The sequence below is a fragment of the Girardinichthys multiradiatus genome, chromosome 1 (genome assembly GCF_021462225.1).
Source record: "Girardinichthys multiradiatus isolate DD_20200921_A chromosome 1, DD_fGirMul_XY1, whole genome shotgun sequence".
Taxonomy (NCBI): Eukaryota; Metazoa; Chordata; class Actinopteri; order Cyprinodontiformes; family Goodeidae; genus Girardinichthys; species Girardinichthys multiradiatus.
The window spans coordinates 6,361,888-6,387,007 of record NC_061794.1 but is presented as its reverse complement, the minus strand read 5'-3'; the positions used below and the strand labels follow the sequence as shown (position 1 = coordinate 6,387,007).

The 25,120-nt window shown below is 39.9% G+C and overlaps 1 protein-coding gene across 1 annotated transcript in view; it reads right to left on the bottom strand.

Annotated features, from left to right (window-relative positions):
• The window catches only part of slco4a1 (solute carrier organic anion transporter family, member 4A1), a 44,191-nt gene that overhangs the window by 18,607 nt on the left and 464 nt on the right, over positions 1-25,120 (bottom strand). The window contains exons 2-6 of the mRNA XM_047379216.1: positions 8,474-9,628; positions 7,215-7,305; positions 5,709-5,830; positions 5,442-5,553; positions 3,981-4,135 (exon numbers count right to left, since the gene is read on the bottom strand). Coding sequence (XP_047235172.1) covers positions 3,981-4,135; positions 5,442-5,553; positions 5,709-5,830; positions 7,215-7,305; positions 8,474-9,320 — 1,327 coding nt within the window. The 5' untranslated portion in view covers positions 9,321-9,628. The remainder of the gene's footprint in view (positions 1-3,980; positions 4,136-5,441; positions 5,554-5,708; positions 5,831-7,214; positions 7,306-8,473; positions 9,629-25,120) is intronic.

Sequence of the window (25,120 nt, the reverse complement as noted above, 5' to 3'; positions counted from 1 at the left end):
AAGAACAGTTTTTTCCCATCTGCCACCAGCCTGGTTAACAAAGCCCGGAAACCACCCTGACACTCTCCCTTTCCCCCACACCCCCCCGTTTTTGCTGACAGGACACCCGTAACCTGCAACTCTATGCGTTACATTAACGTTCAGCATGGACTCCTGCTTTACTTGCAATGCCATACTTGCACAATGATCACCTGCACTGTTGTATTGCTCTTGCATCTTATACTGCTCTATACTTACTCCCACTCACTTAAAACTGTGCACATATATTTATATTATATTGTAGATATGTTTATACTGTTTAATTTGTATTGTATTGCACCGACTACGCCAAAACAAATTCCTTGTATGTCCAAAAACGTACTTGGCAATAAAGCTTTTCTGATTCTGATTCTGATTCTGAACAATGTGGTCTCCATCTGAAGAAAAGAAGCAACGGAACGTGATGGTGTGGATGTGATATTTTTTTGGTAATACCTTGGTAATATAGTGTTGTTTTTGGCCGAACACATTTTTTGGAATTGTGGCCAAAGGTTCAGGTTTTGTTGAATTGGACCATAATGCATTCTCCAAACATTTAGTAGGAGATTTTAATCAGTCCAGGATTTTCTTTCCCTAACAAAGGGTAATTTATTTCAACCCTACATCTTCTAACCAGACACAGAAATATACAGAAGACTGTTGTGTCATGTAAAACACAACCAGTACTAACCAGATTTATCAATAATGCTTTGGATTTTATTCAATACAATTCAGTTCAAAAATACTTTATTAATCCCAAAGGGAAATTAAATGTTGTTGTAGCTCATTATGAAGGTTTCTTCAAAGAGCCGTTGTAGATGCTGATGGCTGTGGGCAGGAAGGATCTCCTGTAGCGCTCCGTCTTACAGCAGATCTGAAGAAGCCTCTGACTGAAGACACTCTGTTGTTGTAGGACAGTCTCATGAAGAGGATGCTCAGGGTTCTCCATAATGTTCTTCAATTTATGAAGAATCCGTCTTTCCACAATGATCTCCAGAGGTTCCAGAGGAGTCCCCAGAACACAGCCAGCCTTCTTTATCAGCTTGTTGAGCTTTTTTAAGTCCCTGGCTCTGATGCTGCTTCCCCAGCAGATGATGGCAGAAGAGATCACACTTTCCACAACAGACATATAGAAGATATGCAGCATCTTGCTGCAAACATCAAAGGACCTAAGCTTCCTCAAGAAGTACAGTCTGCTCTGTCCCTTCTTGTAGATGGCTTCACAGTTGCATCTCCTCTCTAATCTGTTGTCCAGGTGAACACCAAGGTATTTATACTCCTCCACCACCTCCACTTCTTCTCCCATGATATAAATAGTTTTTGACTTATTCCTGTTTCTCTTAAAATCTAAAATCATCTCCTTTGTTTTAGTCACATTCAAAATGAGATGATTGTTTCCACACCATGCCACAAAGAGGTCCACCACCTTCCTGTACTCAGCTTCTTGTCCATTTGTGATCCACCCCACGACTGCAGAATCATCCGAGTATTTCTGCAGATGACAGGAGTCTGTCTTGTACTGGAAGTCTGAGGTGTACAGAGTGAAAAGGAATGGTGAGAGTACACCCTGTGGTGCTCCTGTGCTGCTGACTACCTGGTTAGACTCATAATCCTTCAGTCTCACAAACTGTGGTCTGTTTGTCAGGTAGTCTTTGATCCAGGAGATTGTTGAGGCCTCCACCTGAGTCTTCTGGAGTTTCTGACAAAGCAAATCAGGTTGGATTGTATTAAATGCACTGGAGAAATCAAAGAACATGATCCTCACAGTGCTGCTGGCTTTGTCCAGATGACAGTGGGTTTGTTGAAGCAAGTGTATTATAGCATCTTCAAATCCAACTCCACAGCAATAAGCAAACTGAAGGAGGTCCTGATGGTTCACTGTTTGCTTACTCAGGTGGGCCAACAGGAGTCTCTCTAGGACCTTCATGATGTGGGGCAACAGGGCAACAGGTCTATAGTCATTGAGGACTGATGGGTGAGTTTTCTTTGGTACCAGAACAAGACAGGAGGTCTTCCACAACACCGGAACCTTCTTCTGGGCCAGGCTAAGGTTGAAGAGGTGCTGCAGAATCCCACAGAGCTGCTCTGCACAGCCCTTCAGGACTCTAGGGCTGACATGATCTGGACCTGCAGCCTTATTCCGATTCAGTCTCTCCAGTTGCATCTTCACTTGACTTCTTGAGACACACAGGTGGAAGGGGGAAGTAAAGGAAGCATCAGCATCTTCTGATATGGTTGAAGGCAAACATGTAGAAGCAGAAGGGTCTAGGGCTGAGGTGGAAGATAAAAGGTTTGAGGTGTTACTGGACAGCTGTGGGTCCTGCGGGTCAAAGGAGGGTGGAATGTCTGGCTGTGAGCAGGAGAGGAGGATGCGAAGCTTGTTTCTGAACTGAACCTATTGAAGAATGTGTTCAGTTCATTGGCTCTGTCCATACCTTCATTGGTCTGATCATCCTTATGCTTGAAGCCTGTGATCTTCTTCATCCCTGACCACACATCTCTGATATTGTTTTGCTGGAGCTTGCTCTCCAGCTTCTTCTTGTACACCTCCTTGCTGTCTCTTATCTTGACTTTAAGTTGCTTCTGTAAACTCCTCAATAATTCTCTGTCTCCCTCTCTGAAGGCTCTTTTTTTCTTGTTAAGCAGGTCATTCAGGTCAGTGGTGATCCAAGGTTTTTTATTGGGGAAGCATCTCACGGTTCTGGTGGGGATGGTGTTATCCACACAGAAGTTTATATAGTCGGTTACACACTCAGTCATGGCATTGATGTCCTCTCCATGTGGCTGGCACAGTGCGTCCCAGTCTGTAGCCTCAAAGCAACCTTGCAGAGCTTCTTCAGCTTCCTGTAACCATTTTCTCACAGTCCTCTTTATTACAGGTTGCCTCTGAACAAGGGGCTTATATTTCGAGCAGAGAAAAACAAGATTGTGATCTGATTTGCCAAGAGGAGGTCTTGCTGTAGAGATGTATGAGTCCTTGACATTTGCATAAAACAAATCCAATGTTTTGTTTTCTCTGGTAGAGCAGCCGACAAACTGTTGAAACGTTGGAAGTGTAGCAGAGAGTGAAGCATGGTTAAAATCACCAGAAATTGTCACAAAAGCATTGGGGTTTTGTGTCTGTAGCTTAGCAACAACTGAGCTGATGGCAACACATGCAGTGTCGGCAACACTTGCCATATTCATCTCTTTCTCTCCATCTCTCCTCATCTATTTATCTCTGTCTGTCTATCTTTATCTATCTGTATAGTTTCCCACCACTATATTGGTGCTGGGCAACTACTGAAATTCCTAATTAGGATTAATTTCACCGTTAGGTGCAAAATTAATGAATGAATGTGGACTTACTTTAAAAGTACTTCCATATGAACAAAAACTGTAATAACATTTGGTTTGCAAATGGATACCCTGATGGCAGAGGGGACCATCCCTTGGATAATGGTAGGGGAAACTCAATCGCAATTGCAGTCGTTATCACAATATCAGTGTGTGCAATATTGCAATTGTAAAGGATTGCTTGGATGCAATTTTTGGTAAGATAAAGCTAACTGAGAGCGCTAGGGATGTTGTGTAATGACAATAAGAAAAAGGTGCGAGGAAAGTGTTTAATTGTACCTGATGTCATCATTCAAAATTTTTTAAAATAGCATCACAATTACGTATTTTCCTGATATTAATGTAACAAGGAATAACAATAATAATACCAGATATATGTCACTGAATGTGAAATATTTTGGAAAATAATTTATCATGGCTTTTTTATTTTACATGACAAAAACCTGGCATATATCAGGGAATTTTTATTTTCATTGTATATTACATCAACATGTTGTCTCTTAAAACGTTGCTATGTTCCTATGTAAACTTTGAGCATTGGATTCTTTAAAGGTCTCCGCCTGTCCCTGTGGAAAACTGTGCCATTAATCATAGTTCATGTCTGTAAGTCTTGTTTTGTGACATACCAAACATGGTGGCAGCTTCAGATGCACTGAGACTAAACTGGGACTCCAAGAACTTTGGACCGAAGGTGGACATGCCTGCAATGAGCGTGGCCTCAGTGGCTCCCGCCAAGCACAAGAAGAGGAAAGTCGGGTTCTTTAGGAGAAGCAGCACTGATCTGAAACAAGACGGAGAAGGGTCTGTCAGTGTGGAGTGTGTGCTGACCTTGAGCAAATAAACTCAGGCTTCTTTTTTAATTAAAGTAGCCTGCTGTAATCTCACCGGAGTGGAGACGTTCTTAAAATGGTACATATAATCTCTACACTAGACCTAAAGATAAACAACCACGTTACGTCATGTTTTGGGTAATCCTGAGCAAATCCCGAAAGAGACTCAGTAAGGAATGACCTCACTCTGCGGGCTTATAGTAAGCACAGTTGTAACCCTAAAGGGTTAGAAGTGTCACTTAGGTGCCACACTTTGCTCTCATGTCTGGGATACAGAGGTTTAAACCAGTCGGAATATTTTCAACAGTATGTGGACGGTCTAGGGTTTTATGCATCAGGCTAGAACAATGAAATGTGTTATTTACAAGGTAATGGAAGTATCTCAACCCTCAAGTGTACAACAATACATGACAGATCCAAAACTCTTCTTATTTTTAAACATAAACATATATCCATCTTAAACTACAGGCTCCAGTTAACATGTTAGATGTTAAAGTTCATGACATTTAGAAAAGACTGAACAAAACCAGCACATTTGTCTCACTAAAGTAAAAATGGCAGCAGGACATAGGTTTGTAAAGTTTCATGTGAGTAAAGTGCGAGACGTCTGGAACAATGTCTTTTGATCAGATAAGACCGTAGTAGGTTTCACCAAATACACAGCACCATGTTTGGAGGAAACCGAACAGCATATTAACACAAACACTTTATGCAAACCGTCCAGCAGGTGGTGGAAGTATCAGGGTTTCGGAGTTTTTTTGTACCCACACTCCCTGGGCTCCTTTCAGTGAGTTGATCATAAATTACTCTGCATGCCAACATATTCTACAGTCAAATGTATGTCTATCTGTCACATAACAATGACAATGATCCCAAACACCAAAAGCCTGTTAAGCAAATTATGTTCTTCCTTAAGTCAATATCCCTTTGGGACAATAGTTTTAACACATGTAACACATTAATTAAAATTCATATTGTTGACTACCACTGGCATAACAGAAAGAGAGATAACATCAATCAACAGAAGTCATTGTTTATCTTGTGTCCCTTAATTGTGTCATATGTATGACTTACCCAAAACCAAAAAATTTTCAATTAATGTATGTTTTAATGAAAAACAATCTTGGACTCTATGTGTAAAAAGGTTTAAGGCTATGGCAGGTGAAAAAGCTTGGTGAGTTCCCACAGGCATTTCGAAGATGATTCCAAAAAACTCAGCTGATCCAAGTCAGAGCCCTGTATTAATCAGAGCCCTACCTTGGCATGTCTTTAACCGATTTTCCAAACTGAGGGTCTGAGGCTGTAGTGTGGCTTCCATCCTTCAGCTGGTGGGCCTCAGAGACTCGCCTGGGCACATGCTCCTGTGAGCCTGTATGAAATCAGAACAAGGCATTTTAGGTTTTGAATGATATTTCTTCCCCAAACAGTGCCCTAATACTGTGTGAGACATTCATTAAAATCTAAATTCCTTCTAAGATTCTTATTCTACAGTATGCCTGGTGGAGCAGCGGTTGCGGGTGTTACCTGGCAGCTTTTGTGGGTAGCCCAGGATGGGGAAAGCTACCAGTAAAGCTGCTGCTCCTCCTGCTAGGAAGCCAATCCACCAAGCCCCAACCCAGTGAGGGTGTTCTGGAGTCATCTCTGTTCTGTAACACACACAAATAAAATGTTACCGGAACCAGTTGATATTTGACCATGCTAACTGCTACGTGCTCATGTCATTTACTTCCCTCAATAAAATGCAACAATGACAAAAATTAAAATGACACTGTTAGCATTATCCAAATCCTAAATTTATAGTACGATGTTTAACTTCATCTCTGATTTATCCTGTTCTCTGGCTAACATCAAGTTCACTTGTATAAATATTATTTTACACAACACTATTATATTACATATCATACTTAGTTCAATAACTAAAGCAGCATTCCAATCTCTGATCAGATTTGTTTATTTCAGGTTAACATATTTGATAGTTTTAAAGTATACATTTTGAATACATTTTTTTTGTGTGTTTTACAATGAATGAATTTATAAAATAGAATTCACTTCAATAAAATTCAATATAATTTCATTTAAAGAGCAAATGTCATCCTTATCTTGGAGACAGAACACCTTGAATATTGAAAGTTTGTAAAATAAATAAATTGCAGCTGGCCTCTTGCAGATGTTGCAGAGGTTGTGTAACATTTGCCTAAAGTGACTTCATGTGGATGAACTTTTAGAGTTTGAGTTTCGTGATTGACAGTGTTCTTAAAACAATGGTTTGACGGCTCCATGTTTGTTGCGCCATTAACGTTAGCAGAGTTGCAGATAAATTCAGGAGTTATTTTATATAAACGAACAGAGACTTTCAGCTGCCTCCCTTCACTGATGGTTGGTTTTATACAAACACACCTTGCTGGTTTAAAGTCACACAGTTCAAACTGTTGTTTGAAGAAATTCTCACAAAGGCCTGTGTGCAGAGCAGCATTCCTGGTGTGAAACATAGCAGAATTTACAGCATCTACTAAATACTGCCAGAGTTTTTGACTTACATTTTTTTTCACAAGCTTCTCACCACAGTGGGGAATAAGAGGGAGAGTGGGCTCACCATTGAGCGTTATAATCCCTTGGTAGAGTGCTTGTCTATAAGATCTCCAAGCTATTGCTCACAGGCAACATTTGTCATAACTTCCTTCTGCTCACTGGAGAAACTGCTTTAAACATCTTTGTCTTAAAACTCAAATTGAACTTGAAGACTTTGTTGTCACAGATATAACTATTGTTAGCTACATGCCTAAATGCAACTGAGAAGTAAAACATGAAAAATATACCCTTTATAATAGTTACTAATATACTGCATAAGAGACTATTTCTTTTTCAATCTTTCTCAAGTCCCAATTACATTTGGCTATTGTAATAGGGTAAATTCAGTTGAAGACAGCATCCTATGCTAAACAGTCAGTAAAATTCCAGGAAGAGTATACTTTATTTTTTTTCTCCTCATGTTAATCCTGTTATATTGTTCGTCATTCAAAGTAGACTCACGTCAGATGAGTCTCTGTGTAGATGTTGAGGAAGTAACCTCCCAGCAGGTAGCCTGCAGCAGGCCCCACAACAGCTGCTGTGTAGAAGATCCCTGGTGAGAGAGAGACCAAAGACACAGTCAGGGTGTGTCAGTACAACTACTTCCAGTTTCCTACTCACTTCATGTCCTGTAGTTTAAAAAGGCCCCATTGTTCTGCTTATGAGCTCTGAAGCAAAATACTTTTTTAAGAAAGAAAACAATTTTGAACCTTTTCATCCCAATAAGCTATTTAATGCAGTTCAGTGATCACCTTCTATAAGACTGCTGCAATAACAATGAATGAATAAATATATACATTTATAAATAAATAAATACAGGTAACAAAACAGGAAAACACTGAAATGGATAAAAGCAGTTTTAGTAACAAATGATTAAATAAATGGTGAATAAATACTATTAAATCATTTTTTTTTTTTTAAAAGGTCCTGGCATGATGCTTTGGATAGTTCCAAGAACTTATTCAAAGTATTTGTAGAGGAAAAAGAGTTTGGAATGTGCTGGGCTTGGCACATGCAAGTACCCTGAAAGGCAGGTTTTGAATATTTTAGGGCCTTTCCTGAGCTTTAGTGCTTGGGCAGCACAAACAAGATACTGTTACAGAAACTCTGTTGATTGAACCCAGTTCAATAAGCTTGGGTTTAGAACCCATAAATAGGATTCACAATCCAAAAAATAGCATCAAAATTTTTTTGATTTTTAGTTGTGTGTATTTAACTGTTAGTAAGCCAAAAACTGTAATTAATACTTTGGACAGAAACTCAATTTTCGATGCTGTAACCAAATAGAAAACGTCACTTCTCTAAATGTAAATGCAAAAAGAATGAAAGCACTTCCTTTTTCTAAAGTACAGCTTTCTTAAAATTATAAAGCGTATTTATTTTGGTTTATCACTAACAACACTGCAATGCGAGCAAATACATCTGCTGGGTAAACTTTACTCGTCTGCTATAAGGTTGTTAAATGCACATAATGGCATATGTATGGGATAAGTCTTGACAGTAAATATTCATTGTTCAATGTTTGTTTATTATACTCTATTGTATTTCTGTTATTACAGACAGTTTGACTGCAAAAATACATAGTTTTTAGGACATAAATGAATTTGAATTATCGATTTACGTAAATAAATCTGCATTACTGTTTTTTAAACAGTTTTAATAAATGTATACTGCTAATTTGTTGAACACAGAAACAGAACACGGCTGTACATAACACTTACCTATGTAAACAGGTCCATAGTTGGAGCTGACATTCTCATCCAGGTATGTGACCCCTAACGTGTACAGAGGCGTGGCCCCAATACCGTGCAGAAACTGGCCCAGCATGAACACAAAGCGATAACTTGAAAGTCCTCCTCCCTCTTTGTTCTGGCACAGGCTGGTACTGTTGGCAGAACACATTCCTATTTGCTCCTGCAAACTGACCAAGTAGGGAGGAGCGGTGAAATGAGGCAAGGCGAACACAACAGAACCTAGCGCCATGATGAATACCCCCCATCCCAGCCAGCGGGGCTTGTGCCCAGTACCACCAAAGTAGCTCACGAAGGCCAGACAAATGCAGGCAGCAATGTCGTAGGAGCTGGCAATCAGACCGGCCTGGTAGCTGGGTAGGTCAAAGCGCCGCTCGATGGAGGTGACCACAGTGTTAATAAAGCCATTGACTATCATTCCCTGGAGAAAAGAGGCCACACAAAGGAAAAACAGCACCCAGCGAGGGGTGTTGAACACTTGGATGACTTTAGGCTTTAGAGCACCCCAACCGCATAGTTGATCAGAGTTACTGGACTTTGGCGTTAACTCCAAAGGAACCTCTGTATCAGGCTGATTGCCCTCTCCATATAACTGCCCTGGCAGCGTTGATGCCCTTGTAAAAATAAGGGCTCCGTTGAGGCCATCAGGTCCTGGTCCGCCAGGGCTTCTAGGACCAGACCCTATAGGGCTTCCTGTCTGAGAATCCACGGGACTAGGGGTGTCCAAAGAAGGACCCCCATTGAAGGGACAGTCCTGCAGGTCCAGGAGCTCCTGCCTGGAGCTGAAAGAGCCGTCGGCATTTAGTAAGACTGGCATCAGCCCTTTGAGGGGTACTGTGTCCTGTGAAGGTCGATGAGCGGAAAGAGATAGTTTTTATGTTTAGGAGCCCTGAGACAAAAGCATTGTAAATTTGACTGGGCAGAAATATGGTCAATCCTCAGTTGGGTTCATCTCTGATTTATCTTCTCCAGGTATTTATCTCCTCTGCTGCACAACTCATGCATCCACAGAACTAAATGGCGGTGCTTTAGAGGCTGTATTGCAAAGACTCTTCAAGGGTTTATCCATGTTGGGTGGGATGAGATGGAAAAAAAAGCCAGGTCAATGGGCAGAAAAATTGCATCCTGTTAAGAGAAAAGAGGAAAAATTAAACCAAAACTAACAAGTTAACTAACAAATCAATAAGGTTACTAATATGTTTAAACTGAGAAATGTAACTTTTCTAGAATTCAAGAACTAGGAAAGAATATTTAACTCAACTTTGTCCACCACTAAGGATAAATGGGTGGAAATTCTATTCCACGCAATTCATTTTATTTATACAGCGGGGGCTCACAGCACATGTTGTCTCAAGGCACTTTACGAAGTCAATTCAGTCAATCAGATTTGTTAGGCACATACATCCCAACTGATCTTAATTATAAAAAAATGCAGTTGGAGGGGAGTTCCTGCCTCAAGTTTAGGAGTTTAAGTATCTCGGGGTCTTGTTCACGAGTGATGGAAGAATGGAGCGGGAGATCGACAGACGAATCGGTGCGGCTGCCACAGTAATGGGGGCGCTGTGCCGGTCCTTTGTGGTGAAGAGTAAGCTGAGCCGAAAAGCGAAGCTCTTGATTTACCGGTCGGTCTACGTTCCCACCCTCACCTATGGCCATGAACTTTGGGTCATGACCGAAAGAACGAGATCCCGGATACAAGCGACTAAAATGAGCTTCCTCCGTAGGGTGGCCGGGCACTCCCTTAGAGATGGGGTGAGGAGCCCAGCCTTCCGGGAGGGGCTCGGAGTAGAGCCGCTGCTTCTCCACATCGAGAGGAGCCAGTTGAGGTGGCTCGGGCATCTATACCGGATGCCTCCTGGACGCCTTCCTTGGGAGGTGTTCCAGGCACGTCCCACCGGGAGGAGGCCCGGGGGACGGCCCAGGACACGCTGGAGGGACTATGTCTCTCGGCTGGCCTGGGAACACCTTGGGCTCCCCCCGGAGGAGCTGGAGGAGGTGTCTGGGGAGAGGGACGTCTGGGCGTCTCTGCTGAGTCTGCTGCCCCAGCGACCCGGTCCCGGATAAAGCGGAAGACGACGAATACGAGTGCGAGCAGTTAAATTCAGTTTATTATTCAAATTGGTTAAAAAGCATTTATATCTAAGTGAACCCAGCAGATTGCATTGAGTCAGTGACTTGCATTCACTCCTCCTAGATGAGTATGTAGCGACGGTGCGCAGTCGCTTGCATTGACTCTGCAGCAAACCCTCATACTGAGCATGCATTTACAGCAAGTAATCCACCTTGATCAAGTGTTCCAGAATCTATAAAATAAAGGTAAAATTAAAAACCTTAGCCTATTGCTAAACCAAATGGCCATACTTTCAAATCAACAGGACAATACAATAAAAAACTTGCTTTGTTAAATCATATTGATCAGTGACCTGGAAATTCAGAACATTTAATTGGTAGATGATAATGAGTTGTTACAATGCCAAAACAAAAACAGGAAACAGAAATAAAAAAAACAATTTTCCTAATTAACCAATTTTTTTTTTATTTTGAAAAACTGTGTAGCTAAAATGATTAAATGCATTATAATTCAAATTTAAATGTAAAAATATTTCTGTAAACTACACCTGATACCAACCTGCACAATAAAGGTTTTAGGTAGAAAACAACACGTTTCACACAGACTTCCAAGGGCAGTACAAATAAAATCGTACTCCTTGTCTCCTTCCTTTAATCCTTTAATTTTTTCTGAGATAAACAGATCTGGTGCTGTTCAATAAATAGAATAATCTAGGTGGAGAGACAAGGAGAAAGGGAAAATTGAAAAAGGCCTCCATGTCTGGTGCTAAGCCTCTCTCAAAGCCTCTTATAAGTCTAACGCTGAGGTAGCACATCAGTAAACTAGCCTCAATGTCCCTTCCCACTGAACAGTCCCACAGGGTGGGAGGAGTTCTCCTGGTCTATATAATCCACTGGAGAAAATAAAAACAGCTCACCTGTGCTGGACAGTTAGCCTTGGTTCTGTAAGCCAGAAAACTACAGCTATACGACACCAACTAATGTACTGACGTGGACAAAAACAAGCAGGCGTACTAAATTAACTTCATGCCATGTTGTTGGTACCCAACGGGAGTATTGTTCCCCTTCACTCGCAAAATGAGGAAATTAATGAGCCATGCGAAGTAGATGCTAATGGCTCTAAACACTATGAGATGGGATGAATAAAGGCATTCACATAAAAACCTGCGTCTTGTTTAGTTGAACATAGTAGGTCATGACATGAGTAAAATGATGCTCATAAATTTATGATGCTACGCTTTGTGCAAAATTACAAAACAATAGTTAGGAATTAGGTGCATAAAAACTATTTTGGAGCATTGCTGTATAGTCAACTAAAATGTATGAATAATTCAAACATTTTACTGTATTTTAGGGAAAGACTACATGAAAGTGTCAACAGGGTTTGATCCCTGCTGGGGCTTTTCTGTGGGTATTGTACACTTTCTTCCCATGATTGCAAGGGTTTTCTACAGGTGCTCTGTTTTTTTTAAAGTACAAAAGCATTCATGTTAGGTTTATTTTTAGATTCTTGGGTCAACCATAGGTTTAAATATGTGCATCAATCTTTCCTTGCATCTGTGTGAGCCTTATTGGCAGGTATTGGGAACCTATTTATGGTGTACCCCACCTCCTTCCCATTGATCAACAGAGATCTAGGTATGCCAACAGGTGTAAAAAGTACATGAATGGACTATGGTCAGGGCAAACTCAGCTGATCGGGAGATGTGCCACTGACCGAGCTCTGCATTAACTGTACCTAAACCTTTTCATAGGAATTTAGATTAATAAGTTAATAGATAAATTACTGCTGCAACAACACAAAACAATGTAGGAGAGTTTTTTTCTGATTGAAAGTTGGCTCCACAGCAGTGCAAACAGGCTCCACTCTGAAACCTGCTGCACACCGATTCGAGCTTCCTCCTTCCACATGTTGATGTTCCCCATTCTGCTTCTTGGTGAATGAATGTGTTTGCATTTCTGAGTGCGATTGGGTAAATGTTGCTCTTGTGTAAAGCGATTTGAGTCGGTATGACTGGAAAGGTGCTATATAAGCTCAGTCCATTTACCATTACCATTTAGTTCTGCCAAGCCTACTGAAGAGCCAGCAACACCTACCTGGATATGAGAAACACCGGCTCCACATTGAGATACATAAAACCAAAGGAGAAGGTTTCTATTTAGGAGACTAAGCAAAGAGTAAATAGGATGTAATTTCTCTATAGTTAACCATCTAATAAGATTTTTTTAAATGCATAAAATCACAACATATGCAATCTAAAATATTTCTATTAAGTTCCCTTTATTGTATGAGACTTTTGTACCAAAATGATAAAGTATGCCAATGGTGGTCAGAGGTGGTGCCGTTTGTATGTATGGCAGCTCTACTCCTGTCACTGTGCCCTAGGACAGCTGCAGCTACAATGTAGCCTTCAATTGTCACTGCCCACCACTATGGGAATGTGTGTATGAAAGGGTAGATGGATGACTGATTGTGGTGTAAAACCCTTTTGTGTCCTTGGACTTGATAAAGCATTATATAAGTGCAGGCCATTTACCATTTTGCAGGCCATCCTATAAATGATTGGCAGAGGGCTTCCCAACTACAGCAAAGCTGTTTACAAAACAACACCAGATGCATCAGACACGTTGCCTACGCCTCCACTGTCTCTTCAGCTAATCCCCTGTAATCACCAGGTATAGAAAGTTTTGAATGGTCAGCAATGTCTCTAATCCAATTAAATTGATTGTATTTCATTAACAGGTTGACAGATACAATTAAACCTTGTTTCCAGTTCTTGGTGGTATGTCAGCATATATGAGGAAGATCCCTCAAAGCTAATTCAGAAATGTATTAAGCTGAAGGTTGTGATTGGAAGGGAGGGCATCAGGGAGTGAATTATTGTCAGTTGATGATGGCATGATTAAAAGTGGGAGTGTTCTGAAAGTGGAACCAGGTCATGGCCCCGACAATGCACAACTATGAGGAGTACCTTCCTGTCACTGTTTGTTGTTCTGAAGCCAGCGATAGAAACGTTTTCACAGGCTTTATTTGGGTCCAAATCTCCATCTTGCTGAGATCAGAGTAGAGTGTTCTAATATTAATAACCATCGGGTTCTGTCCTTCCCACCAGCTCCTTTATCTTCTCACAGGAAAGTTATTTGCTTTGAAATTGGGTTTTTCCTCTGTGGTACACAAAGGCTTTTGAAGTATGACAAGATAAAGCCTCCCATGTAATAATACATTAAGCTAAGACCAGGCTTTAACTGCCAGTCTAACTCAGAGATAATTTTATTTGAATCTGCAGTGAGATGTCACTAAAACTGAATATATATTCCCCTGGAATATTAATCTTGTAAAACAGGAATGCAGGTTTGACTCTGAGAACAACTTGCCATGTTTGATTATTTAATTCCAGGAACCAGCTCTTTTATTCTAAAATTAGAACAGCATGCATTCTCAAATGAGTCAACATGTATTGTGTCTGTGTGTATTGTGTCTGTGTCCCTGTTGACCCTGCACTTGTTCTGAAGCAAATGTAATGTAAATTTGAGTTGAATAATCTAAAAGCTGTAATACTGCTTTTGTATTTTCTGTATGCGTACTATATAAAGACAGTTTGGTTGAGTGCTGTTATTGATTTTGTGCACAAAGATGTTTCATTAATAGACAGAAATCCATATTTTTCTTGGATTATGCAGACAATTCTGTGCTATATTTAATTGAAAGCCTACAATTAACAGCACCCCAGACATTTCTCTTGGGGGGTTTGTGGGGCCTTAAAAAATCTTGGGGTGGCACATAAAAATCAAAACCAACAACTGACTGAAAAAAGCTGTGATGTTGTACTATTAATAGGAACTATAAAATAAACTATCATAGACCATTTGTCTTTTGGAGAAATAGTGCAATGGTAAAGAATGAAAAAGAGTCACAAAATGTGGGTTAATTACAGTTTTCAGATATAGTAGTAGAAGAGGGGTGCTTTCCCACAAATTCATCCTTTGTTTCACACTAAACCCACTCAGAGTTGTAATGGCCAAAAACTAAATCTGAGTCTAATCTGAACAAAGCATGTGGTACCTTTTAAAGTCACGGTAGAGTCTAACACGCTCTGCATATGTAAATGTATGACGGTATAAATATATAAATATATATAAGGTATAAATATAGCCTTTGAAGGCTATATCTTTCACGCAAACAGCTGGTTATGCTTCAGGATGCAAATGATAAAGTTACTCAAATTCTGAAGCTGTATTTCTAATCCTTCCATCATCTTAAAATGTTTTAGCAATTAACATGACTTGTTAAAGTCTAGACCTTGTGATGTGCACATATACAACCACAGATCTTGTAATGACAAAATATGTTTGACAGTTTATTGAGTTAACTGTATGTTGCAACCAGAATCATCAATGCATTTTGTTAGGATTATATTTGACACACCAACACAGAGTGGGGCAAATTAGTGAAGTACAAGAAAGTTGATCATTTTCTTCTAATAAAAATCGAAAACGTTTGGCATCTGTTAATATTCAGACCCCTGAGTTTTATTCATATATATATATATATATATATATATAACCACCTTTCATTGCAACATGCCTAAAAGCAGTAAGGATTTTCATCTGAATTTTGGGTGGGGGTTGCACTGGTTTTTATTTAGGGGTATCAGAGTACTGGAGGCTGAATACGAATACATGTCAAAGATTGTTAGATTGTTATTTGTGAATAATTGGAACACCCATGCATGATTTTTATTGCCCTTCACAGCTGTGTGCTAATTTGTGACACAGATGTTGTCAAAACAGTCTGTATGAAGTTTGCTCATAAAAGCTGAAAACTGCTCAGGAACTTCAGCCTTTTCTGCATTTGCGTGAGCTAATTTGTGTTGGTCTATGACATAAAATACTGATAAAATACATTGATGTTTGTAGTTGTAACATTAAATTTAAAGTTCTCCTTTTCTGTTTGCTTCCAGTACCCCCAGTATAAAGTAGTTGCAGCAGTCAGAGGTCTTTGTAGTGACAGTGGGATTTCAGTAGGCACTGACCCAATAATGTTCTTCTGCTTGGCTGCAGCTTGGAGAGTAAATGCCAACCATCCCCGCAGGCAACAGACATCCCTGCTCGTTTGTCTCTAAATGAAACGTTCCAACTGTTCCCTCTGACATTCGTTACCTTCCTCTTTCTGTGTTCGTATTTATCATTCTGCAAAGGCTACAAACAGCAAAAACAAAACAAGACAGGAACAACCAGAACTTTGTAGGAATCAAAGGCCCATATTCACAAAGAATCCTAAGGCTAAAAGTAGCTCCTAGTGACGTCATTCAAAGAAAAATCTTAAATTCAAATTCAAGATTTTCCTAAGAATTTTCCCTCGGTAAGACAAAAGTTATTCACGAATAATCTTAGGCCTTAAGAGAGCTCCTAAAGTGAAATGTTAAAGTAGTGAGGAGGACTTTCAGTGAGATTAAGAGATTAAGAGAGCAGGCAATATGGTGGTGAGATCAAGAGAAAGGAGAGATATCTTTCTAACAATGGACAACAGTAAATTAATAAAATGTTACCGACTGGATAACACAGGGATCCACCCCCTTAACAGTCGAGTAAATGAGCACATAAACTTATATAACAATTATTAATATAGAGATATGATAAAGTTTATGATCCACCTAGGGCGAAAGTAAATAGTTTAGGCGACAGGACAGATTAAAGGAGCACATCAAGTAAGGTAGTAATATTAGGAAGGATAAATAAATTATAGAAACAATAATAAATAATCATAAATAAAAAGTAAACAAAATTAGAAACAATACAGTACAGAACTATTTAAATATTCACAGACTGTAAATATTTATATGGATGTAAAGAATAAATTTGGAAAAAATTGGAACAACACAAAAAAAAATAAAAAATGCATGTTAACGCAAATTTCTAATCAGCCAATCACATGGCAGCAACTCAATGCATTTAGGCATGTAGACATGGTCAAGATGATCTGCTGCAGTTCAAACCGAGCATCAGAATGGGGAAGAAAGGTGATTTACGTGACTTTAAACGTGGCATGGTTGTTCATGCCAGACGGGCTCCCTGAGGAATGTTTCCAGTACCTTGTTGAATCTAGGCCATGAATGATTAAGTCAGTTCTGAAGGCAAAAGGGGGTCCAACCCGGTACTAAAATAGCCTAAAGCCTAAAAATAACTTTAAAAAAAATAAGGCAACGTTTCACAGATGGGTCTCTAAAACGGCACATATATCAGAAAAAGTCTCTTTTTTAAAATAATTACAATCATGATAATAGAAATTAGCTTAGCTGTGGTGAGAATTCTAAAAAACAGTAAAATAATCCTATAATAAGCGCAAAACAGCTGGTGGCAAAACAGACTAGTTGGTATATATGGCCCTTGTCAGCACTATATTTAACCTACATGACAAATATTATGGCCATTCTTTACAAATATTGGTTGCTCACATTATAGTGAATGTATTTGAATAATGAAATTCTAAAAACTGTTTCAGTGTTCATTTTGACACTCTCTGCAGTTCTCCTGTAGGAGGCACTACTGAGGAATTACCCCTTCCACACCAGTGATGACAGCATAAGAAGCGCCCTATTGGCGTTAATGCACAGATGGGATTTTACCTATGCCTTCACAACTGTTGTTTATCCAAAACCTTTAAAGACCAACGCATCATGATTTAATTCAAAAACACGATCTAATCATGACTGCTCAACCAATGCACTCGTAGATATGCGAGCTTGGGAACTACTTTGCATGTTATTCCCCTGATGCACTTACTATGTTATGCACTTCGACACCTGACCTTGAAAGGCTTAAAGTATAGAGTAACAAATCAGATCACTGTGCACCTTCCATGAACTGGATTTCTGTTAAACACAGTTGTTTCCCAAATGACCTATTTTTTTTAAATAAACAAAGCTTCAAAATTGGTCCTGTTGAGACCTCACACCATGCAAACCACATATAGTCTCACACATTCAAATTTGACATTTTAACAAGACTTGACTGATGATAAAACCACTGAAAAAAGGTTTCAAGATTTTATTTTTTTTTACAGATTAATCCTTAAAAGTTTTTAGGTTGTGTCCAGGTCTACTGCACATAGAGCATTAGCTTTGAGTCATTCCCCCTGATCTGGCCCTATGTGTTTCTGTGAAATGGGTCAGACAGTCTATTCAAATTAAACCACTTTACTTCTACTCACCACTCCAGGAGCAGAACTCAAGGGGAAACCACAGTGGTATCAATAAAAAAATGTAATGTTCCACATGAAAATAGTCCCTGTTATTGTGCACATCGCAACATTCTGGTGGTAATGATTATGTGATCTTAAATACACTGGAGTAAGCAATGTGGGGGAGGTCCTTTGATAAAAGGTGTTTTGTAAGCTTTGCAGGAAATATTGAGTCAGTTCTCTAAAAGCCCACATGCAGATATACACAGTGTGACATCACTGGTGAGAAGAACCATACAGGAGGACAAGATGATTCAATTAGCTTAACATTATTTGCACAAATGACATGTAGCTCTGCCATTTCTTTAACAAATGTCATGCACTTCATAATTTCAGAAAGTAAAAAAAAAAAATCAATTGCCTAAAGCATGAGAATTGACTAATAAAATGTTCAAAGTTCAAAGCTTGCAGTCATATTATCCAGTTCCAATATACCTGTTAGGCGCATAACTTTACCTAAAGCCTCTTGGTATAGACAGTCTACAATATTGGGTTCACTAGAAGAAAACTAGAAACTAGCCTATAGCTTACCACCAATAGAAAACATAAAGCATTTATTAACTACGACCTGGTGTCCACATAAATGGACATCACATTTTTGGTTACCAACACTATAATACTTAATTTAGTACAACTGAAACCTGTTGTACAGAATGACGGACATTTACTGGAGGTGGCATAACACAAAAACGCCTTACAGACTCATTTCAGGATGGCAATAAACACGTCAAAGTCATACCCAAGAAAAACATCTTCAAGGCAACAAATCTGTTGTCTTTTTCTGTTATGCATAATTGTGTAAATGTATTATGGCATTCAAATTTGCTCCACTATCCTGCTTAACTTAAGGGATCACAAATGTGGACAGTGAGACTTAGCTTTGGTTAAAAAATTACTACTGTTAGTTCAATGTTTGCAAACATGTAAATATGAAAACATAGTTTGGAAGGATTTTGATCAAAAATGTAAATTTTCTATAGTTTACAACTGTATAAAGTCACAGTTGCATGTTTGGTCAACAACTTTATTTTATTTTTCTCTTGATACAATTTCCAGAGACCACTCCTCTGCTGAGGTCTTATGGAGGCCCGGGATGCTTCGATAGCGGCCTTTAGCTCATCCAGAGTGTTGGGTCTTGAGTCTCTCAACGTTCTCTTCACAATATCCCACAGATTCTCTATGGGGTTCAGGTCAGGAGAGTTGGCAGGCCAATTGAGCACAGTGATACCATGGTCAGTAAACCATTTACCAGTGGTTTTGGCACTGTGAGCAGATGCCAGCTCGTGCTGAAAAATGAAATCTTCATCTCCATAAAGCTTTTCAGCAGATGGAAGCATGAATTGCTCCAAAATCTCCTGATAGCTAGCTGCATTGACCCTGCCCTTGATAAAACACAGTGGACAAACACCAGCAGCTGACACGGCACCCCAGACCATCACAGACTGTGGGTACTTGACACTGGACTTGTGGCATTTTGGCATTTCCTTCTCCCCAGTCTTCCTCCAGACTCTGGCACCTTGATTTCCGAATGACATGCAGAATTTGCTTTCATCCGAAAAAAGTACTTTGGACCACTGAGCAACAGTCCAGTGCTGCTTCTCTGTAGCCCAGGTCTGGGGAATGCGGCACCTGTAGCCCATTTCCTGCACACTCCTGTGCACGGTGGCTCTGGATGTTTCTACTCCAGACTCAGTCCACTGCTTCCGCAGGTCCCCCAAGGTCTGGAATCGGCCCTTCTCCACAATCTTCCTCAGGGTCCGGTCACCTCTTCTTGTTGTGCAGCGTTTTCTGCCACACTTTTTCCTTCCCACAGACTTCCCACTGAGGTGCCTTGATACAGCACTCTGGGAACAGCCTATTCGTTCAGAAATTTCTTTCTGTGTCTTACCCTCTTGCTTGAGGGTGTCAATAGTGGCCTTCTGGACAGCAGTCAGGTCGTCAGTCTTACCCATGATTGGGGTTTTGAGTGATGAACCAGGCTGGGAGTTTTAAAGGCCTCAGGAATCTTTTGCAGGTGTTTAGAGTTAACTCGTTGATTCAGATGATTAGGTTCATAGCTCGTTTAGAGACCCTTTTAATGATATGCTAATTTTGTGAGATAGGAATTTTGGGTTTTCATGAGCTGTATGCCAAAATCATCCGTATTAAGACAATAAAAGACCTGAAATATTTCAGTTAGTGTGCAATGAATCTAAAATATATGAATGTTAAATTTTCATCATGACATTATGGAAAATAATGAACTTTATCACAATATGCTAATATTTTGAGAAGGACCTGTATACTGTTATAGTCCCTCCCCCGTCACAGGTTCACTGTGGTTCATTATCTCTACAGTCATGTTTTTACTTGGAGTGAACCTAGGGGAACCTTTTATCTGGGTCTGCTGAGAAGATCCATCTTGCTGAATCTTTCTCCACATTAGGTAGCAACTACCTCAAGTGCCAGTTTAACTGAGCAAAAACTTGGCCAAATCTTCAAAGACTGCAAACAATATCACCATGCAACAGCCCCACCTTGAACGGGCATGTTAAACAGCAATTTTTAAAGTTGACTTGGTAAAACTTAATTACACAAATGAAGGAAAAGAAAATGCACAGCACTGAGAAAAAGCATCTGGCCCTTTACAGATTTTTATTGAATGTGTCACACTTACATGTTTTAGATCATCAAACACGATTCGAGTTGATTTCAGTTTTCAAATGGTGATTACATTTATCATGGGAAAAAGCAATCTAAGCCAACCTGGTCCTATGTAAAAAGGTACTTTCCCCCTTTAAATTCACGAGTTAACCCAGGTTTTTCTTTGTTCATTTTCATTGGCTCTACCCAGGCCTGATTACCGCAAGACCTGCAGATTCAGAAATAGAATCTCCCTGACAACATCCATCTATCGTCTACACCCGCTTGTCCTTGCAGGATTGTGGGGGAACAGGTTGCTGCCTATTTCCAGCTGTCATTAGGAGGAGAGAGGGTGTACACCCTGGACAGGTCACAGGTCACCAACCCATCATAGATCAACACACTGACATGCAGGATAAACTGTGCATAACTAAGGACAATTTAGCAAGACCGATTGATATTGCAGTCATGTTTTTGGACTTTGGTAGTAACCAGAGAGAACGCACACATGTACTGGAGACCATGCAAACCATGCAAACTCCATGCAGAAAGACCCCAGAGCAGGATTTCAACCCACAACTTTCTTGCTCCAAGGCAACAGTAATACCAGCTGCTCCACCATGCAGTTGTTGGACAAAATAAAGTAGACAAAAAATCTCAAAAGCAATCACAAATTTGCAAAAAAACATCTTGATTGTCCCAAATAAATTATTCTGTAGATCGATGAATGAAAAGTGGAATGTTTCAGGAGATAAGTATCCTGTTCAACATCGTGTAAAGCTAACACTTTAGAGAAAGAAAATCATACAAGCAATTCAAAATTAATAAAGGTAATGTGATGGTTTGGGTAGGCTTTGCCATTGCAGGACCTGGACCATGTGATGCAGCTAATGAAACATTCTACTCTCTACCAGAGAATCCTGAAGGAAAATGTCCAGCCATCAGTTTGTGACCTTAACCTCAAATGCACCTGGGTTATGCAGCAAGACAGTAATTGAAGCTCACAAGCAGGCCAAACTCAGAATGGGTCAAAGAAAAATAAATTAGTGAATCTTAAAGTAGGCTAGTCAAAGTCCAGATTAAAATCCGACTGAGATTCTGCGGTGTGACCTTTAACAGGCCTTTCATCCTTGAAATCCCTCCATTGAGGCTAAATTTAAAAAAATTTGCAAACAAGATTCCTTTATAGAGACTGAAACACATAGGGCCAGGTGAGATTGGACATATTTTATTCTGTAAATAAATAAAACCATGACTTGAAAAATGCTTTCTGTATTTACTCAGGTTGTCTTTGTCTGATATTAAAAAATAGTTTTATAATCTGAAACATTTAAGTGTGAAATAAAAGCAAAAACTGATTAGATATCAAGAGGGACAAATTCATTTTATAGCACTGTTTGTGTCCTCTCCCTGTAAACAAGTTTGCTGACATCCAAGGATTGATATATTTTAAAAAACAACAAACAGCTGCACCTATTAGTTTTTTTTTCTTAGTGTCTGATCCAAATCAATTTAATTCCATCCACCTCATGTGTACCATTAGCATAAAGAGAACCTTTTGGGCTTGGAATAATGTTTAGTAAATTATAGTACTATTGTGCTGCCAAAGCCTCACAATTGCACAGAGCTTTTATTTAAGGTATTCTGGTAACATACACTCACCGGCCACTTTATTAGGTACACCTGTCCAACTGCTCGTTAACACACATTTCTAATCAGCCAATCACATGGCAGCAACTCAATGCATTTAGGCATGTAGACATGGTCAAGACGATCTGCTGCAGTTCAAACCGAGCATCAGAATGGGGAAGAAAGGTGATTTAAGAGACTTTAAACGTGGCATGGTTGTTGGTTCCAGACGGGCTGGTCTGAGTATTTCAGAAACTGCTGATCTACTGGGATTTTCATGCACTACCATCTCTAGGGTTTACAGAGAATGGTCTGAAAAAGAGAAAATATCCAGTGAGCAGGAGTTCTGTAGGGACAAATGCCTTGTTGATGCCAGAGGTCAGAGGAGAATGGCCAGACTGGTTCGAGCAGATAGACAGTCAACAGTAACTCAAATAACCACTCGTTACAACCAAGGCATGCAGAAGAGCATCTCTGAACGCCCAACATGTCGAACCTTGAGGCGGATGGGCTACAGCGGCAGCAGACCACACCGGGTGCCACTCCTGTCAGCTAAGAACAGGAAACTGAGGCTACAATTCGCACAGGTTCACCAAAATTGGACAACAGAAGATTGGAAAAACGTTGCTTGGTCTGATGAGTCTCAATTTCTGCTGCGACATTCAGATGGTAGGGTCAGAATTTGGAGTCAACATCATGAAAGCATGGATCCATCCTGCCTTGTATCAACGGTTCAGGCTGGTGGTGTAATGGTGTGGGAGATATTTTCTTGGCACACTTCGGGCCCCTTAGTACCAATTGAGCATGGTGTCAACGTCACAACCTACCTGAGTATTGTTGTTGACCATGTCCATCCCTTTATGACCACATTGTACCCATTTTCTGATGGTTACTTCCAGCAGGATAACGCGCCATGTCATAAAGCATGAATCATCTCAGACTGGTTTCTTGAACATGACAATGAGTTCACTGTATTCAAATGGCGTCCACAGTCACCAGATCTCAATCCAATAGAGCACCTTTGGAATGTGGTGGAACGGGAGATTCGCTTCATGGATGTGCAGCCGACAAATCTGCAGCATATGTGTGATGCTATCATGTCAATATGGACCAAACTCTCGGAGGAATGTTTCCAGTACCTTGCTGAATCTATGCCACGAAGGATTAAGGCAGTTCTGAAGGCAAAAGGGGGTCCAACCCAGTACTAGCAAGGTGTACCTAATAAAGTGGCCGGTGAGTGTAGTTAGTGTAAGAAATGTTTGCATCGGATCAACACTGATGGTTACACCTACCAGAAGGGTGCCAAAAGTTTAGTTTTTTTAATTCTGACTTTTTACCACAACATTATATGAACATGCATTGTTATGCATTGATGCAACCTTTGGCTGTGTGCTCCTATAATTTCTTTTTCACTTCTTGACATTTTTTTTATGTCAAACATTCAAATAAATACTGTATAACTTTTGTGATTTTACAAGCCTGGGAACTAAAAAAAAAGAAATGTTGAATTGTGATATATGCCTTCTAAACTATGCTTTAATTAATCTTTAAATCTCTTCGTTGAAATCTCTTCTACTCAATTGCCAACAAGCAACAAAAATGAGCTCTTATTGTTTCAGTTTTTGCTCTTGTAAAGAAAGAAACTGAAAAGAAAACATACTGGCTCACCTTAGTTCGTTCTCATCCTACCTTGCTACCGGAGCTGGTCCAGAATAAAAGCTAATTTTGTGACTGCTTAGGCCTCCCTACTCTCTGGGGCCCCAAGGAGTCATCAGATTTGCCCACAGGACATGTAGGCAAATGCAGTAGTTATGAACATAATAAAGCAAACATTTAAAGTCTGAAAGCAACATCAAAATTCTAAATCTGAAACTAGCATAACTTTGCTACTGATGCCTGAGCTGGAAAAACCTTTTAGGAACCCATTCAATGTTTGTAAATGAATTAGGGTGTCAAAGATTGTGTTTGTGAGCACAACGTCAAATTTGACCCCTCCTTCAGAATGTTGAAAGGAAAATATTGGACAGAATAAAGGGCGGTTAGTTGTGCTGTGGTAGATGGAGGATTTTCCTGGAGGTCAGCCCCCAACCAAATACTGCTCAGGGCCTCATACATACTTAAAACACCTCTGTTGCTATTGGTTATCCTTCACAGATGAACTGGCATTAAACACAGATAATTATTTTATCAAAATAACATAGCAAAGACTTCTTTTTAACAAACTAAAATAAAAAAAATATTTAAAATGAGATTCGAGATAAATACCAGTTATTAGAGAACAAATATCGCATAGATTTACATAAAAACAATTTGAATTATATACTAGGAGAGGGGAGTTGGTAAAGGGTCCAGACTAAACTATTCCGGATATCTATAAATAACTATCCAGTCCATTTGATGCCATAAAGCCTTGTAGCCTGTCTAACTAGCCAACTGAACGCGAGGTTCCCTTTTTTATGTCTATTTTCGGCTCTTTAATCATTTACGGCAGAAATATTGTCTCAGCTTCAGCACAGTGAGGGAAATCCCTCCGTTACTCTGTGCTGCCTGATGCATGCACAGTCGGGTTAGGCCGTCTGGCTACAGCAGGTTCTGCAGACCGCAAATGAAACAAAGCGCAGACGGCGCTGCCTTTAGACACGTAGGATGTTGTAAATATGCTGGTATTCTGCGGCGGTTTCCGCATGTTTCCAAGAATCATAAGTATTACGGGGCCGATCAAGGTATGTGCACTGTCTCATACAACAAACAAGATTTAACTGAACAGAAAACACGTGATGGTAGTTATCCTCCACTGCCACGCATGCTGGGAGGAATGATCCCGTCTCCTTCAGCGGCTTTAAGAATTGCGAGTATTCCTTGAATGAACAGAATATGTTAATAAAAACGGAATTTCAAGCACAAAAGAGGCAAATATATTGCAAAAGCATGGTTGTCTAATCAACGCCGAATGCTGCTCTATGAATGACAGCAAGCCCGCTCTCAGATCACGCTGAAGGATTACAGAAAGAGCAATTACTGTGGCCACACGCGACAGATAAGTAAGATTCATGCTC